Source organism: Bufo bufo, chromosome 3, assembly GCF_905171765.1.
Source record: "Bufo bufo chromosome 3, aBufBuf1.1, whole genome shotgun sequence".
Taxonomy (NCBI): domain Eukaryota; kingdom Metazoa; phylum Chordata; class Amphibia; order Anura; family Bufonidae; genus Bufo; species Bufo bufo.
The window spans coordinates 570,439,567-570,459,446 of NC_053391.1; the positions used below are offsets into that span (position 1 = coordinate 570,439,567).

At 43.8% G+C, this 19,880-nt stretch overlaps 1 protein-coding gene across 1 annotated transcript in view; it reads right to left on the reverse strand.

Moving 5' to 3' along the window:
* Window positions 1-15,529: 15,529 nt before the first annotated feature.
* TAC3 (tachykinin precursor 3) overlaps window positions 15,530-19,880 on the reverse strand; it is a 76,333-nt gene continuing 71,982 nt past the window's right edge. The window contains exon 5 of the mRNA XM_040422379.1: window positions 15,530-15,600. Within this exon, the coding sequence (XP_040278313.1) occupies window positions 15,530-15,600 (71 nt within the window). The remainder of the gene's footprint in view (window positions 15,601-19,880) is intronic.

Below are 19,880 nucleotides of genomic sequence, written 5' to 3' on the forward strand. Positions count from 1 at the left end.
AGACTGCTCCTCCAGGGCTGGTAACCTTTACAACCTTCACCGCTTTAGCAACAACCCAACTTGTTCCTTCCAGTCAAATTATTTCTGAAATCTGTATTTCCAACCAAAGTAAAGTAATATGGGTTATTTTAATGATTAAGTGCCAGTGATAGATTTATTTTTATTCACTTAAAGGCAGAATTTGTAAGTAGTGAAGAGGGAGTGAGCACCAATATGTTCCTTTGTAACTAGAGATGGGCTTGCAGTTCACCCGGCGGTTGTTTTGCGGCGAACTTCTCTCATTCGCCGAACGGGCAAACATATGGTGATGTCCGCCATATTCTTTTACATTGTGAAGAACTTTGACCCACGACACATCCATCAGGTGGTACAGGACAGCCAATTGAGATGTTTCAGCACATGGACATACCCCCTACCTTATAAATAAACCTGATCTGGCTGCCATTTTACATTCAGTCTTTTGCCAGTGTAGGGAGAGGTTGCTGTGTGGAGCAAGGACAGATTGTTAGGGACACCAAACGCTAGCTAATAGGGCCACAAAAGTTCTTTTAAGGACTGGTATAGGTGTGCTATGGATAGGTGTGACATACTGAGGGGTGTAATATACTTATAATATACTTTCTAACATAGAAAGTACGGTATATTATAGTGCATTTGTATTGTGCAGCAGTTGTTTGCGGTTCTGCTGCGATACCGCAGCTATACAGAGTGCCAAATGCTATTGGAACATATAATTTCTACTGGTGTGATATACCAGTTGCCCCCCCCCCCCCCCCCAAAAAAAAAAAACAACGTACTCCCGTGCCCCTGATGTAGTATATGGCCAAAAAATAACCACACTATTGATGGTTAAATGCACTTGATGACAGCTTGACCCTGATGTAGGATATAGCCAAAAAATAACCACACTATTGATGGTTAAATGCACTCGTGACAGGCTCAGCTTGCCCCTGATGTAGTATATGGCCAAAAAACAACCACACTATTGATGGTTAAATGCACTTTGTGACAGGCTCAGCTTGCCCCTGATGTAGTATATGGCCAAAAAATAACCACACTATTGATGGTTAAATGCACTTGGTGACAGGCTCAGCTTGACCCTGATGTAGGATATAGCCAAAAAATAACCACACTATTGATGGTTAAATGTACTTGGTGGTAGCTTGTGCTAGCGCACCACAAGACACAAAATGGCCGCCGATCAACCCAGAAAAAAATTAATGAAAAACGCTCTGGGCAGCCTAAAAACAGTGAGCAATTGAATAGCAGCAGTTCAATGATCCACAGCTGTAGATCGATCACTTAAAGAAGTCTTTTGGAGGAGTTAATCACTGCCTAATCTCGCCCTAACGTCGCAGCTGCAACCTCTCCCTACACTTGTAACAGCAGAGTGACGTGCAGCGCTACGTGACCCAAGCTTATATAGAGGCTGGGTCACATGCTGCACTGGCCAATCACAGCCATGCCAATAGTAGGCATGGCTGTGACGGCCTCTTGGGGCAAGTAGTATGACGCCTGTTGATTGGCTGCTTTGCAGCCTTTCAAAAAGCGCCAAGAAAGCGCCGAACACTGAACCCGAACCCGGACTTTTACGAAAATGTTCGGGTTCGGGTCCGTGTCACGGACACCCCAAAATTCGGTACGAACCCGAACTATACAGTTCGGGTTCGCTCATCCCTAGACGGCAGCCATTTTATTTCTCCTAATGATTGTTCCCTAGACAAAAAACCCATTATAACTAATGGAAGATATTTTGGAATATATTTATAATAAATTAATATTTAAGTATTTTCATTTTCTTCATTCCCGGAGAACACGTGTAAGCTTCCATGTCTGTTCTCTTGGGAGAATGTCTAAGGGAAAAATAAAAATAAACAGGGTCTTGTTCAGAATTATATTTCCAATGGCCGAATTAGCAATCTAAGAAAGATACCCATCACTAATATATAAATATATACGCTGGTAGAACCTGTCTGCATTCGAGAAAATGGTGTAATCTTTATTGTCAGTGTTATGGCAGTAGATATGGAACCACTGTGTCAACCAACAGATTTGACTTTAAGCTACTCCTAAGGGCGCCATTGTCACGTTTAGTGTGGGGGGGGGGGAAACTCCATACTGAACACAGGAGGGAAGGGGAACAGTCACTGGGCCTGGAAACTATGGAAGAAACAGGTCACCTCCGTCCTAACCAACCCTATTCCGGGCCCTAACTACCTATCAATATGAATAGACCCTGAAGGTAGGAATATTCATATGCAGGATACCTAGGCCCTTATTTCCCTATAAGGCCCTGGAAAAAGGTTAGGACCAGAGACAACCCATTCCTCCCCAGATAGACGAATGGAAGTCTCTGTCTCAGGTCCAGATACAAACAACAGGAAAAATAACAAACACAAACAAACGCGACACTTAGCTTCTGTAGAGACGGACGAGCAGGAACACCAGAGACGAACTCACACTAGCTCAGCCAAACTCAAATGAAGCTATCTACTGCATAGTCAGAAGGGTGGGGTCAGACTATAAAGAGTAGAAGTGATGACCACTGATCAACAGCTGAGAAAAGGATAGTGGTCATTAACCCTATCAACACTGAATCAAGAGAAATCCAGGAGGCTGTTAGATTCCTCCATGCTCAGCCAGTCTCCTTGATTTCTTGACACCAGTCACCTGAGGGACCCTGAAAGCCATCCTGGCAGTCCTCTGGTTTTCACCCCTTAACCCCTGTACAGGGATCTGGACTTCACTGCAGGTAAACCACATGGAGAAGTCTCTGTATGACTGACGGCTGACCCATGGGGTCAAGAGACAGCGGTGCAGAGCACTGAGGGGTCAGGCAAAATCATAGTCAGGGGCAACCCGAGGTCAGGACAGGCAGAGTACATTCCACATGGTAAAAGATCCAAGGCCACGGCAGGCTGTGAAGGTTCACAAACCAGAAAAAGGCAGAAATTAAGCACACGGGCAGACAACAGAAACAGCATACATTTGCAGGATTCTAGCAAGCTAGGAACGTATTGCTCAGGCAACCTCCCTAAGGGAAGGTGCCTTAAGTACCCAAAGGTAACAGGGTTGCCGTCCGTCCAGAAATTTCTGGAAAGTCCACAAAAGCTGGTGGTACTTGACCAAATTATTTTGGTGGTAATTATCATCATTTTAAAGCTCACCGTAAATGCTGGTAATGAGGTGTTTTCGATATATATAGCTATAGACATTGCGAGCAGTAGCTTTCTTTCAGGGGATCATCCTCACAGATACGGCTTCAGGACACAAAGTTTATTGTGGCACACCAGCAAAAGCAGAACAACAAAACAATAAACACTCGCCCGTCCAGACTCTAGCTAATACATTAACGTTCCTGACTCACCTATTGGGTACAGTTCACACCCTGGGAACCGATGCGGCTTTCCCAGCCATTGTCCCACAGCCTCCTGGCTGTACAGAGCACAGTACACCCACTGTCTCAAGTCCAATATCGCTTGTGGGGATTAAGGCTCAGTAGTCCGCCTGACTATGGCCCTGCGACCCTCCAAGGCATCGCTGCGTCCCCCAACTCCAGGCTACCACCCAGCCCCGTGGTACCTCAGCCTTGCCCGACTGAGACCATACTCCTAGAGCCTCCAGACTTCTGTCCACAGGTAACACACTCCCCCCTTACTGACACCCTGGGAGGTGCTTTAAGCCAGCCTGAGTACCTCCAGCTGGTCTCACCTGTGGTGGAATAGGGGTGTGGACCGCACTATCCACCCCTTCCTTGCCTCTAACCTGTGTGAGATCTGTCACTGTCTCACATACCCCCCCCTCTTTGTTCAAGCCCGTGAGGGTGAACACATGCATAACCACGGGAGGCTGGTGAGAGGGCATCCCCCTGGCCTATAACCTTCCCTTTGTTCTACCAGACCCACGCCAGCAGAGCCTAGTTTATCAATAGTGATGAGCGGCAGGGGCAATATTCAAATTCGTGATATTTCACTAATATTTTATAGAATATTCGTCATATATATTCGCGAATTCGAGATTATATTCTTGATTGCGAAAATTGGCAATGTAATATTCATGTAATGCGCGCGAAATACCGGCATGGGTCACTTATGCTACATTTTTCAAGCTGGTATAAGTTTCCTGAGACTGGAGAAAATGGTTGGCACGGCAGAACATTAGAATAGCTTTATATTCAGATAGAGTGCTCCAATATATTTGCGCTTGCGAATTTTTGGCAATTAACGATGCGCATATTTTTCGCAATACGTGCAACTTGTGACATCACAGCACTATGTCTGTAGCATGTATGTATGGACAGCAGAACCTATTACACTGCCTAACACCCTGCAGGGGAACCTATCAGCTAAACTATAGATCAATCTAACCTACACTGACTATCTCCACCTAACTATCTGAACTAAATATATACCGTAAGTTAACTGTCTAATGTAATACAACAAAGCACATAGCACAGCAATGACACTGCTGTCTCTTTCATAACTGCAATAAACTTTAGAAAATAGCTGCTGGGGAAGTTCTTATATAGTAAGGGGTAGGCAACTTTTCTATTGGTTGCAAGGGATGTTGCTAAGCTGTGACAAAGCCTTCTCATTGGTTCACAAGCTAGAAGAAGGGAGAGATGATCACCTGATGTGTACTGTGTTTAAAAAAAAAAGAATATTCGTCATTACAAATATATAGCACTATATTCTAAATATTCGCGAATTCTCGAAGTGCCGATATTCGCGATAAAAATTTGTAATACGAATATTTGCGCTCAACACTTATCACAAACACCAAGCTCACAGACTTGCCACTCATCCCGTCAGATTCCACCGACGTCTGTTTGCCACTAGCAACCACCTTCGTTTCACCAGATTTTGATGTGGCAGCCTCACGCTCTGAGTTGCTATCAGTCACAGCACATATTTCATGCATACTACACAGGTCATTATTAATCCTGACCTCTAGGGGCACCGATGAGTCAATCCCCATCTGGGACATTTCCTTATTAAACATAGAAACCTGTGGAAACTGCATATCCACCTCTGGTACGTGTGGTACACCCTCCAGCACTGCCACACTTTCCTGCGCGTTCATCATAGTGGGTTCCATCAACTCTGTGCTCCCAACACTTATCCACACTTCTGCAACTTTTATAATTTTTCCCCAGGGGGCGCTATTCCCCTGACTACCTCCTGCAATAAAAAAGGCAGGTCAGTAACATCACTACCTATTTCACATGACATCATACTTTCATTATGCACTGCAGACGACTGGGCACTTTTACTTTGTACCCTAGGGGTTCCACTGTTTTCAACGGTCACATCACTTAACGGGGTCGGTACCAATTCTGCAGGAGCCTCGTCACTTTCTGCAGAAGGGTCTCCACCTCCCCACAGTCCCCATGCCAAAAGGAAACCGTAGCCCCAGTTCACCTCATGTATGCACAGTTTGACAGCAGTCTCAAATCCCGGTGTCTTTACACCTACCGGCCCAGCAGGTAGCAACTGCTGCCGGCTCCCTGTTACTGGGTTTGCCAGACAAACAACCACAGGAACGTTCTTACCGCCTGACGCCACGTACCCTGCAGTCTCGGGAGACGAGGACATCTCCACCGAGATCACCAGCCTTCTCTTGGTTCCCGGTACCATGCTCACCAGCAGACTCCTTAATGCAGCCGTTGCCACTGGAAACGACAAGGCCTGGAGTCCCCTTTAGGATTTTGTGCACAATCGCAGGAAACACAGGCACTCCTTAGAGCCGCACCGCTCTCCATCTCTTTGTCTTCCCGACGGTTGCCCTTTGCAACGGCACACATCCTTTCCTCCGACACTCCACTCTTAGTCCGACTCAGCGCACCCTCTCCAAGTGCAGCACTTGACTTCCTCAACAAGGAATTAGTTTCCCGCACCAGCTGCTCCATTACTTCCTCTGTCGCCTTGGTTTTCTGACAAACCGTGCCACTTCTCACAGATGACATCAACTTCAGTATTAGCACTTTCCGCCAGACCGGACCATCTTTCACCCAGGTCGCCATTTTGACCAAAATTTTTTCCACAGGTCAGTCTTTCTTACTTTCACATTGCCCCTAGCAACACTTTACATCACCATACAGCAATTTCCGCAGCACTCCGCACGGACAATGCTTGCTAGTGCCCTTAGCAACCTGTTGTCATGCCCTTTTGCACAGACACGGCCCTTGCTGGTTCCCTGTGCACGCATCATCCACCAATTGTGAGGGGTAACTTTCTTTCAGGGGATCATCCTCACAGATACGGCTTCAGGACACCAGGTTTAAGGTCCAAACAGTGCATTTATTGTGGCACACCAGCAAAAGCAGAACAACAAAACAATAAACACTCGCCCGTCCAGGCTCTAAGTAATACATTAACGTCCCTGACTCAGCTATTAGATACAGTTCACACCCTGGGAGCCGATGCGGCTTTCCCAGCCAGTGTCCCACAGCCTCCTGGCTGTACAGAGCACAGTACACCCACTGTCTCAAGTCCAATATCGCTTGTGGGGTATTAAGGCTCAGTAGTCTGCCTGACTATGGCCCTGCGACCCTCCTAGGTGTTGTTGTATCCCCCAACTCCAGGCTACCACCCAGCCTCGTGGCCCCTCAGCCTTGCCCGGCTGAGACCACACTCCTAGAGCCTCCAGGCCTCTGTCCACAGGTAACACACTCCCCCCTTACTGACACCCTGGGAGGTGCTTTATGCCAGCCTGAGTACCTCCAGCTGGTGTCACCTGTGGTGGAATAGGGGTGTGGACCGAACTATCCACCCCTTCCTTGCCTCTAACCTGTGTGAGATCTGTCACTGTCTCACAACATGTATAATTTAAAATCTTTATAATTAATTATGGTTTTCCAATTTGTCCATAAAAAATGTTGTTTGTCCGTGGTTTTTGTTTAAGTTGTTCAGAAAAAAAATCCTGGTTGACAACCCTGAAAGGCAGTTATCCATAGGCTGGAGCAGATAAGGGTACACACAGGTTGGCCCCTTAAGAGCCAGAGGGAGCATGCATGCCTGTCCTACATGCAGAGGAGGAAAGGCCTTGCCAGTAAGAAGGCTGCAGCCTGTGTGGGGGAACAGAGCAACCCTGGTGGCCAGGCCCATCGAGAAGAGCAGGAAATTGATCTGTCCTGCCAGAGTACAGAAACGTGGGACTGGTTAGTCAAGCAGCGGGGGTCACAGTCCACTACTATAACACTCAACTATGGAAGACATTAAGTTTGTTCAGCCTTTCCCTCAACCATGAAGCTTTGCGTTTATTAAGTGCATATAAATAAGATATGGTTATGGTCTCATTCCCCACTGAGTCTTCAAGTACCAAGTGCCATCCCTCTGGGTCTACCACAGTCTTTGTATTCAAAAATAGTGTGTTTGTGGAGGCCTATACTGATCTCTGTGGATGCAGAGTCATGTCAGGGAGAATTGTTGTACAGTGAATGTGTGAGGACAGTAATATGCGTTTTACAAAAATGGGTTTCTTACAACAGCAAATGTCAACCTTTTTCATCAGTAGGAAGATGTGCTGGCATTTTGCTAAGGAATTACAGCTGTTCATATTAAATATAACTATGGATGTTAGTGGACTAGTCTTGGGGGAAACATACGGTAGTCGTGAGCATCTGAACATGAGCAGACACTAGTTCATTGAACAGTAAAAATGAACTTGAAAGGTTCCAAGCATCCCTAAAATAAAATGTATAGTTTAAGCACCACTGGCGTATGTCAATGAGTGGGGGGTGGGATGGGAAGGAATAGGAGACAAGAGGTAATTCTAATTGGAAGAACACTGGAATTTGTAATATATGCATGTAAAAATAATGGTCTGGTCAATTATGCAATATAACATACAGAACAATTATCAAACTATCATCCTCCGCTAAGTGTAGCCACGATGGAATTTCTATTTGTAAGTGCTCTCAAACCAGCTTTAAGTCCTCCACCTTGCCAGGGAAGGTCATGGTAAGCTCAAATGGGAAAAGTCCCTATATGAGATGTGCTTGGTGCTTGGTGCTTCCTGCATTTTAGAAGGTTGCAAAGTGATAACTATTGCAATAGCTGTGAAGGAGAACCCTTAACAGAAAATTGTGTTAGTTTCCAAGCTGCTCACATGATGGCTGCTATGTCGACATAGCTCAATAGTCCACATATAATGTTCCTACGCAGCTCTCCCTGCACTGGCTTGGGCCACAGATCTCTAGGACCTTGTTTGAAGGTGGTTTTTGCAGGTCAATCAGGCCCAAGAAGTTCTGCAAAAATCTGTCACTTCATGATGGGATAGAATCTCAAGGTAGGACTTGGGCACGCCTCTAATCCGGACTTTCTTCTGTAATGCCCTGGAGTAAGGGTGCTTTGGAGTCTGAACTTTTGTGGACATTTGCCCTTATTGTTGTTATGCAAAGCCATCAACCCCTACTTTATTGCACTTTGAAGGGTTAACTTTCACTGTGATTTATGCTGTTGTTTTACATTGTTGAACTGCATTTTATGTTTATGGTAATATATCCTGTTGATTTTCACTGTTATTACATTGTATTTTCACTACACTGTAGAAAGGGTTAATACACTACCTGCTAATACTGAGAGACTTTGTGACTTTCTAGTCTGTACACTGAGAAACTTGTGGTTTTCTATTTTTGTCATAAGGGACTATGACGAGCTGAGTTTTGGAGAGAATAACAGACAGTGAACTTTTGACTGTCTGTCAGATGGTTGTTTAAATCTAGAAACTGCTTACTCATTCCCATTGACTTGTATTGAGGAAAGTCTATGTCAGCTGTGAACTGCAACATGTTTCTGCTAGGCTGTGCTTCTTCCAGTTTCACCCCTCCCAGTAGAAAGTTCTGGATCAGTTAGAATTTTTTTAAAAGTAGAGCAGTCAAAGCCCCTAGTTGTCTGCAGAAAGCGACCGATGTTTAGGAAAGATTTTGCCAGACTGCATGAGTGACCAGAAGAAGATGCTGATACAGGGATACACTGTCACAGACCCTGGCTCACAAGCCCTTTGACCAGGGAACCAGTCACATGACTGAGCCACAGTCCCTGGGTTAACCAGCCCATTGGCCAGGCCTTCAGCTACAGGGACAGCTAGCTCAGGACTTTCCTCTGCACAGAAACTTCTTCTGTCAGGGAAGACAGTGGAAAATCCAGCTCAGTGCATTGCCTGTATTGTTTTTCACTTGAGTTCCTCCAGTAAAGTTTACTGCAAACCCTGCCTTCCTGGACTTATTTCCCATTGGGTTGCACCATGCCTTACCATCCTCTCCAGAGAGCAGCAACACGTGGTGACACCTTGACGGTGTCTGGGGAACCCAGCATAGTGTTGGGGGCTACCTTAAACCCAGCTTCTGCCCTTCTATTTTCCTGGTCCTCAGTTGTGGACTGAAAGCCTTTCCTTCATAACTTCTGTAAACTGTACCGATTTAATTTTATTCCCTATATTTAATATATGTATCGTCTTTGATGTCTGTCAGTTCCATGGCAATAAGAGCCAAAGCCTTAGCGAGAGCCTTTTTTAAAAAAAAAATCCTCTAGAGATGGACAGGGAGCCTACAGCAATGTGGCTCTCCACAACACTCTCTTCATCTTAGTCCTCCTAGTGAAGCTGAGGTATGCATTTGGCTCCATCTTGAAACTCCACCCTGGGGACTCCACTTGCTGCTTTCTCAGAAACCTTTCCATCTCCTGTTGTTGTTTTAGAGGAAGGGGGTATCTGTATGGTCTTTAGCTTTGTCACTGTTGCCCAATTTTCCCATAGTGCAAGGCGACCAGAGTTAAGCTAGGTTTACAGCTTTCAGCAGCAGGAGAACATCAGTTACACATTTGTCATGAAGCGTGGTCAGGCTCCCATTATTTCATTTTTATCACATGGATTACTTCACGTTGTTTATTACCGTATTCTTCTCTTTCATCTGGATTGGATCACCCCCCTTCTCCCATGTCACCTCGGACTTCAGTCCCCTGGTGCTTTCAGTGTCCTGCACTAGTTTCCTCCCTGATCTTCTGCTGGTTGCAATGTATTTCTTCTGTGCTTCACTGCTGTGGAGTTTTTCTTGAGCAGTGTGTGGACTGGTGGTGCGTTTCTGTGGTGGGAATCTCTTCTTGGGTCAGTACAGTGCTTATGATTATGACTTACTTACATGTTAGTCAGGAATTTTATTTAGTGTTGTGACTCACACATTATCTGTGTACTTAGCTTGGTAAATTTCTGTTTGCCATTTATACAGTCCTTGTGGTTATTCTATTATATGGTATCTATGCATTTAGTCTTGTTATTTATTAATTGTTCACTGGTGTGATCTATTTTTTTTTTACTATGGATGTATGTAGCTTGCGTATCTGTTAGGTACTAAACTTGGCTGCAGATATCAAAAATCTCACTGCATTTTCTGAGCTAGCTATATATTTTGCACTGAGTAGCTTATGTACTGACCATGATAAATTTGCACTAGCACTTTATTATCCTGTCAACAGTCGTGTACCATCAGTCATTTTTGTTTTAAAATTTTAAATGTTGTGTATTGTCAATCATGTGAATAGATATTATGAAGTGATGTACTAATAAAATATATTTTTTGATATGTATATGGTGTTGATACAGTTCTTTACATGGAGACTCGTGTATCTTTGTAGGTTGTGTAGCGGAGTTATATATGTGTCGCTTAATGTATAGCTCCTTTTGGGAAATTTTTTTTTGTTTTTTTCTTGTGCAGTGCCTACTGCTGCAGCCCTCGCTGCTGTGGTCTTCTTGCTGTGCTGGCGGTATGGAGTGAAGGCTGGGTGATGTAGCTGGAACATAGTCTTGTGAGAATGCTAAGCAGAGTGACTTGTTAGGTCTGGAAGAGTCCAGTGGGAGATGATAAAGAGAATTGAATTTGGCATTGCTGCGGTGTGTGTGCTGTTTGACTTCTCTTTTAGCTTGGCCTATTCATGGCAGTTGCAGATCTGGAGCATCTGGCTGCTGAATAAGGTAGTTAGGCTGTAACATGAAGAACCTGGCTGGGCAGTTGGGAGAAAATACCACAATGGAGAAGAGGGCTATGATGGCTGTGTCCCAGACTGACTCTACAGTATGTGCGTTGCCATGTTGCTTTCATTGCAGGTAAGCATGCTGAGAGGTAGAGGAGTGCTGAACCAGCATGTTAGTGTTGAATAAGTAGGTACAATTGTGAACATGTGCAGTGCCCCTGAGGGGAGGGTGGAAAGGTGGTAATGTCTATAATGGTGGTAGTAGTATTCACAGTTCATGGTGGCATTATTTCCTATGGTGCTAACCGGGGTGTGCACAATGAATGGAGTGTGCACCCTTTCTTCCCTTGGGGCACGCCCTGATTTTCTGGGGTTTCTGCCTGGCGGTAGTTGGGGTGATCTTAATGGTGGATAGCTGGTGAGATGCAAGGCAGAAGGGCAGATGTATGGGCAGTTAGAAGGTGTAGACAATAACCAACCGTTGGTTGCAATAAAAAAGTTTATATTCACTGAATTGATGATGGGTGTAGTAGTACATATGGCAGCAAAGGCACAAGTCCAAAGTATATCACAGTGTAGTTCTTATCCTAAAAGCTGTGTATGGGTAGCTGCAATGATGATGGTAGTAGCCACTTAGTCATTCTCCAAACACGTTGTAGTGTTAAAATAACCACAGGCTTACTAGTCTGTACTTGTTAACTTCTTCTGAGATTACCAGGACTGAAGGGGTAGATCTTAGATCAGAATAGCCATTCCTTCTCAAAGTGTGGCAGGTACCAGTGGCAATTAACCTTTTCCACAGCAGGAAAGTCTTTAATGCCAGTAGGTAATGCCTTACTTTCTGAATCCAGTGCATGACCTTGGTGGTTGTAGAAGACCTTCTTTGGGTGTCTGTTCTCTTTCCCTCAGAGGTCATCTCTCAATTAAATGGCTTTCTAGCAGCTATTCAGTCTCAAGAGTGGTGTCTCCTGGATGACGCTTCTCTTTGGGCCTACTTTCAGAAGCTTTCATACCCACATCTTGCCTGTAGCTTCTTAAAGCTAACACTCACTAACCAGTGGCAGGCCCTGCAAAGTCCATCACCTAACCAGGTTTGCCAGTGTTAACTATTTATTGCCCATACATTGCCATTAGGTATACACAGTAAACAAAGAAATAAGTGCTTTAACGGTAAATCATAACATTTAACACAGTAACATTAAATTAACCCTTTGAGGTGTTCCTCTGGAAAAGTACACATGTATCAGCATCTGTAGGCCTATTATAACCTATATATAGTAGGTTCCATGTGGCACGAGTCTGGGGATGTCATTCTGTAGATTGAATGGACTTCAGCCTACTGTTGCAGATTTCTTGCCCTTCTTATTGAACATGGATATAAGAGATTGGGGATGTACCTAAATGGACTAGTACTGCTATGTCAATCTGCGAGTGCAAAAGCAAAGGAAGAAAACACTTAGCACCTATTTATTCACATGATCAACTAAAGGCTTTGCAGAGACATGTTTCACGGCGTAGGTTCTGTTTACCGAGCAAGATACTGGGGATTTTCCAGGGCTGCCATTCTGGGTTCACAACAAAGTTAAGAAGATGATACGCCATTAGTGCCATCAAAAATGATGGCAAAATGTGAGATCTCTGTATCTCACCTCCTCTGCCCATAGGTCATGCTCACTCCTGCTGGCTCCTACAGGGCCAGCGAACGCACCCTCATCTTCATCAGCTAATAGCTGGCAACCCTGGGGTATTTATGTTGCAATCTTGCGAAAGTGTGCTGTATCAGTTTTTCTGTCCGTGTACCAACTTTTGCCTGTTTACTTGATTCTGACCTTCCACTGCATGTTTTGACCCATGCCTGACTTCCTTATGGACCTGTCGCTGCCTGGCCTGACTTCAGATCATTCACCGTTAAGCTCATACTCTTCCTGCTCTGACCAGCCTATTCAGTTTTGCCTGACCCCCTCAGTGCCTCGCAACGGTGTCTCTGACCCCAATTGGTCAGCTGTAAGCCACAGAGAGACCACACCACTAGGTAGCAACCTAGTGGTTCCACTACAACGAAGTCCAGATTCCTGTTCAGAGGTTAAAGAGTGAATATCAGGTGACTTCCAGGTTAACACCCTTACGATTAGCCCAAAGCCAAATTTTTGGGTTAACACAGAGTTTCCACACCCATTGCTGTAACATGCCAGATCTGCCAGACCTGTAGCCACTCATGGCTGGCGAGCCTCCACTCTGGATGAACCCTTTAAATTATGTATGTATAGGATCTACTTTCCTTTTTTTTAACAAAGTCCATATTACATTCATAGAAAAGACGCAACACAGGAGATCATATGTAAAAATATTGTTATTATTTTTGACCGTGATTATTTTCTGTTGAAGCTACATTATATCTGCTAAGTATGGCTAATAGTGTGGTAGACAGTATTATGGGTGGTGATAATTAGGGGGAATGTTTAGCTCAAGAAGTCTTTCTTTATCTTTTACTCTCCAAACCCTCGTGCTTCTTTAACGTTTGCATTACTCATTTGCAAGGCACCCAGCTTCATCAAAGGTTAAAATGGTTTTCCAGTAGTACAATATTGATGACCTATTATCAGGATAGGTCAATGATATCAGATTTGTGATGGTCCAACTCCCACAGCCCCGCAGCTTAGCTGTTTGAAAGCACCGTAGTGCTTGCACAAGTGCTACGGCCTCCTCACAGGGTACCAAGAACAGCACCATACATTATATAGTGGTTATGCTTGGTATTGCAGCTTGGGCCCATTCACTTGAATGGGACTTAGCTGCACACAGACCATGTTACCGATAAACTGGCTTAGGAAATGGCCAAAGTGCTCACCGGAGCGATGTGGCCTCTACAAACAGCTGATTGGCCGGGTGCTGGGAGTCGGACCCCCACTGATCTGATATTGATAATTTCTCCTGAGACTAGGTCTTCAAGATTTTACTCCCAGAAAACCCCTTTGAACTTTCATCCGTAGTCAATCATATGACTGACAATCTAGCAAAAAAAAAATTAAAATGTACAGAAATACAGCATTATTAATGCCTCATTGTTCACCAAAAATAAGTTGTCAATATTCAAATGCTACTCACAGAGATCAGAAAAGTTGTGGCAAGTGTCAAACTACATACATGATGTGGCAAACACATGGACCAAAGTGTATGCAGATGTAAATGGTATATCTACTACAGTTATGTCCATATGTGTCTCTTTTCCTTTGATACGTGATGTTTAAATGAATTAGCAAGATGGGACTCAGCCACGCAGAGGGGAGGTGAAGCTACAGTATATTGCAACATAGTTGGGGCTTTAATTCGGTGATATAAAATAAGAAATCCAGCGTGTTTGGCATTGGACCAATAATGTTTATGCTGATAGGACCTCTTCTTCTGTACTTTCTAAACTGAGCGTCTGAACCTGTTGACACAAAAAAAAAAAAACACAGTATATGTGATCAAGGCACAGGACATTCTTAGCAAATTAGTAATAGTTTAGATTTACATATCATTTAGCACATGTAAATTTATGATGCAATTTTTTTAAATATTGCATTCGTTTACTACACTGTATTCATTATCTTCTTTTCTCAGAGAGTATAATGACTGTAAGATATTACATAATTCGGTACAGTGGTTGAAAATATATATGTCAATCAAATTCAGTCAGGATAGGTAGAGGACATGAATGAAGAAAGTAAAACTGAACATTTAATAATAGAAAATTAAACAAAAAACAAAAAAATGACTTAAAATAAACCTGTCACCATGAAAACGTAGTAAAAGACAGCATTTTATAGAGCAGGAGGAACTGAGTAGACTGATAAATAGTTTTATTGTACAAGATTCAGTAAAATCTGTAGTTTATTCATTTTAATCTCTGCTCCTTCTATGCTTAGGGGTCATGCAGACTGCTAGCAATTCATTCATGACTTCCAGGAGGAATAATAAAGGAATGGCTTAGGTTACTTTCACACTAGCATTAATATTTTCCGGTATTGAGATCCGTCATAGGGTCTCAATACCGGAAAAAAATGCTTTCGTTTTGTCCCCATTCATTCTTAATAGGGACAAAACGTAACTGAACAGAACGGAGTGCCCCAAAATGCATTCCGTTCCGCATGCTGCGGTTTGCTTTCTATCCTGGGATGCGGAGCAAAACGGATCCGTCATGGCCCACAATGCAAGTCAATGGGGATGGATCAGTTTTCTCTGACACAATAGAAAACGGATCCGTCCCCAATTGACTTTCAATGGAGTTCATGACGGATCCGTCTTGGGTATATTTAAAGATAATACAACCAGATCCGTTCATAACGGATGCAGATGGTTGTATTATCAGTAAAGGAAGCGTTTTTGCTGAACCCTGCCGGATCCAGCAAAAACACTAGTGTGAAAATATTTTTTTCACAGAGTCATAGAGGTTCCAGAATCGTTATCACAAGGGGGATGCAATTAGTTGCTAAAACAAACATGTGAGGAGAGGTGGTGTGTCCTCTTTAAATGGGCCTTTTAGCGTAACATCTATGGCCAATATATAACTGAGCAGATACTTACTTCATCCTGCATTTTGTTGAGTACCTGGATTCAGGCTCAGCTTCATTCGCTTCATTATTAGAGGTCCCTTGAATTAAGATTGATGTGTTAATTATATATATGTGCTTGCACAAAAATACTTGCTTCATATAACAATTAATTTACTTCTTTAAAGGGAATCTGTCACCTGGTTTGAACATATTAAGGTGTTACTACTGCCATGTACAATAAAATTCCTTATTTCTTGCTGTAGTCTTCATTTTTTGTTTCATGGTTTCATTAGCGATAAAATCCACTTTTTATGTTATGCAAATGAGTGTCCAAGGTGCCCAGAGGGGAGTTATTATCCTAATCTGGAGCCTAGTAACTCCCCCGTACAGTGCCCAGCCCGCTTCCTTTAGAGCCCAAGCACGCCTCTTCCAGCCTAAGTAACTGCCCACACCCGAACTCTTTGCCGCCGTGTCACTGGGCATGCCCTGAGCCCAGTGACAAATTTAAGGCTATTGCCCTCAGGAGCTTCTACATCGCACAGGCGCAGGCAGTCGTGAGATTTCCCAAAGAGGAGGGGGGTTGCGGCAAAGAGTTCGGGTGTGGGCAGTTACCTTTGCTGGAAGAGGCATGCTTGGGCTCTAAAGGAAGGCGGGCTGGGCACTGTACGGGGGAGTTACTGGGCTCCAGAGAAGGATAATAACGCCCCTCTGGGCACCTTGGACACTCATTTGTATAACATAAAAAGTGGATTTTATCGCTAATGAAATCATGAAACAAAAAATAAAGACTACAGCAAGAAATAAGGTATTTTATTGTACATGGCAGTAGTAACACCTTAATATGCTCAAACCAGGTGACAAATTCCCTTTAATTATCTTTTTCATCAAAACTTATATTTTGTGGTGTTCCTTCAGGCATATTCTCCTGCCTGAACTGACGTTGGCTGTGGAGGAATGGAACGGCACACTGAGCGACCGAGAGAATCGTATGACTCCCAGCGAGTATTGTCCAGGATCCCATTCTGTTTAATTGTACCCATGCGTTACACTCATTAGATGTTGCATCAACAACTGTGTCCACACCTGGTGCCACGAGTGAGGGAGTCATCGATCACTGCAAGTGATCAATTACTAATGAGTGGGCTCTATGGATTCAGGCTAATACAGTCAGGTCCATAAATATTGGGACATCGACACAATTCTAACATTTTTGGCTCTCTTGTTCCACAGTTCTGGAACAACATCCTATGGACAGATGAGATCAAGATCAACTTGTACCAGAGTGATGGGAAGAGAAGAGTATGGAGAAGGAAAGGAACTGCTCATGATCCTAAGCATACCACCTCATCAATGAAGCATGGAGGTGGTAGTGTCATGGCGTGGGCATGTATGGCTGCCAATGGAACTGATTCTCTTATATTTATTGATGATGTGACTGCTGACAAAAGCAGCAGGATGAATTCTGAAGTGTTTCGGGCAATATTATCTGCTCATATTCAGCCAAATGCTTCACAGTGCAGATGGACAATGACCCAAAGCATACTGCAAAAGCAACCAAAGAGTTTTTTAAGGGAAAGAAGTGGAATGTTATGCAATGGCCAAGTCAATCACCTGACCTGAATCCGATTGACCATGCATTTCAATTGCTGAAGACAAAACTGAAGGGAAAATGCCCCAAGAACAAGCAGGAACTGAAGACAGTTGCAGTAGAGGCCTGGCAGAGCATCACCAGGGATGAAACCCAGTTCCAAAATTCAGGCTGTAATTGACTGGAAAGGATTTGCAACCAAGTATTAAAAAGTGAAAGTTTGATTTATGATTATTATTATTATGTCCCATTACTTTTGGTCCCTTAACAAGTGGGAGGCACATATGCAAACTGTTGTAATTCCTACACCGTTTACATGATTTGGATGTAAATACCCTCAAATTAAAGCTGACAGTCTGCAGTTAAAGCACATCTTGTTCATTTCATTTCAAATCCATTGTGGTGGTGTATAGAGCCAAAAATGTTAGAATTGTGTTGATGTCCCAGTATTTATGGACCTGACTGTATATTACCGGTGATCTGTGTTTCTGATATGCTGTATACTGGGTAAAAATGTCTTTCCAAGTGCGGACCTTGAGGATTGCTGCCCCAGTGGAAAAAAGCTTCATTGACATACTGTAGTCATGTAAGGAGATTTGTTGCAGATATTTCTAGGACTGCACCATGTGAATGGATGCACATCCTGCAAATACAACCCCATTCACATATGGAAGAGAAATTATTGCAAGAAATTTGCTTCACCGTGCAAAAACACCCTTTGAGTTGACCTTACCTGCAAGGGCTCATGCACCCGGCCATGTGCATTTGGGATTTTGCTGAATGGAACGCCCTGCAATCTATAGAACAGTCCTGTCCTTGTCCGTAAAGCGGACAAGTATAAGACATGTTCTATTTTTTTGTGTGTGCCGCAGAACAGACATACGGATGCAGACAGCACACCAGGGGTGCACCACCAATGAGGCCAGGTGAGGCGATCGCTTCAGGGAGCACCAGGTAGGGGCAAGAGGGGGGCAGTGGAAGGACCATGGGAAATGAGCACTTTCATTGTGGCAAAGGGGTTTGGTTAAGAAATTTGAATGGGGGGGGGCGCCGTTTGAGTTTTCGCCTCAGACAGCAGAAAGGCTAAGTGCACTCATGCAGCACACGGTGTCTGTATCTTTTGCCATCCCATTGAAGTGAATGGGTCCACATTCGATCTGCAAAAAACATGGCGGACAAAAAACATGGCCGTGTGCATAAGCCTAAGAACTCATGCACATAACCGTATCCACAAAACACGGATACTAGCCGAGTGCCTTTTCGCCATTTCTTTTTTAAATCCTACAGTAATGTTCTATACTTAACCTCAAAATAGACAAAAATGGGACATGTTACATTTTTTGGGGAAGCCGCGAACGCACATACGGATGCAGACAGCATCTTTTGTGAACCCATTGACATCTCCACATTTTTTGAGGATCAGATATGGTCCTAACATACAGTTGTGTGCTGCAAAAAAAAAAATTTTATTAACTTTTTTGAAACCTGTGTACCATCCAATATGGCTGCAACTCCAGCTCACCTGTTTTACAAACAGTCATAATATCTTTTTCACATTTAGCTGGGAAAATTGTGTGCTGATTGTAGAATGTGCTGCAGATTTTCATGCCCTATCAATCCCATATATTTTGTGGTTATTTTGCGATTTTTACTTATTTGGAACGTGAATATATATGAGGTCCCATGCACACAACCAAATCCATTTTGTTCGCCCGCAAATTGCACAACCGCAAAATAAATATTCAGTCCATATTGCATCTGCGTTTTTTTACGGACCCATGGGGTCAGCAGTCTGCATTTTACAGAAAAGTATAGGACATGTTCTATCTTTTTGCGGAACGGACATACCTGTATGGATGTACAGAGCACATGGATCCTCCGTCTGCTTTCCGTATCCTTATATTCGTACCGCAAAAGGATTAAATATGTCTGCAAAATGCAGATCACGGACCCATTGAAATCAGTGGGTCCTCAAAAAATGCGGACACCACACGGACTGCATCTATATTTTGCAGATCCGTGAGTTTCAAACCGCAAAACAGATAAAGTTTTGTGCATGAAGCCTCAAGCTGCATTTAGAGGTGGCTATCTTATGTTTGTCTAGTGTAAGTTTTCTGCAGACCTCTGCAATATGTGAACACAGCTTCAACATCACAAAGACGCCATCTTCTAACACAGATTAATCTGTTGATGAATAATCCATCAAGCTGTTCTTGGCACCTCGGGGACCTTTGTAACACTGGGTGTGCATTTCAAAGATCTCAAAAACTCCAATGGTGTCACACAGAGGGTGCTCCACCTGTGAGAGGATTTAGTTTCTAAATGAGGAGTATTTCAAAGAGAGATGCTGTATGTGTGTGTGTCTTAATTGTGGGATTGTTAAAGGGGTTATTCAGGAAAGATATTTATGATAGGTTATCAGTATCAGATCTATGGGGGTGCGAGACACGGGACTGGCCTTGAGCACCACAGCCTCTTCCTAGGCCAGTGACATCACTGTATATTGATCGCATGGCCTAGTTGCAGCTAAGCCCCATTCTAGTCAATGGGGCTGAGCTGCAATACCAAGCACAGCCACTATACGATGGTCGGAGCAGTCCGTGGAAAGCTGCCAGGAGCCTGCGTTGGTCTCACCAGACCTCCGGTGAGCACGGCGGCTCCCTGAAACAGCTGATTGGAGGGGATGTCGGGACTTGGACTTCCGCTGATGTCATATTGATGACCAATCTTGAGGATAAGTAATCATTATCTTTTCCAGGATAACAGAGTAGACAATTACCCTAGTAATTA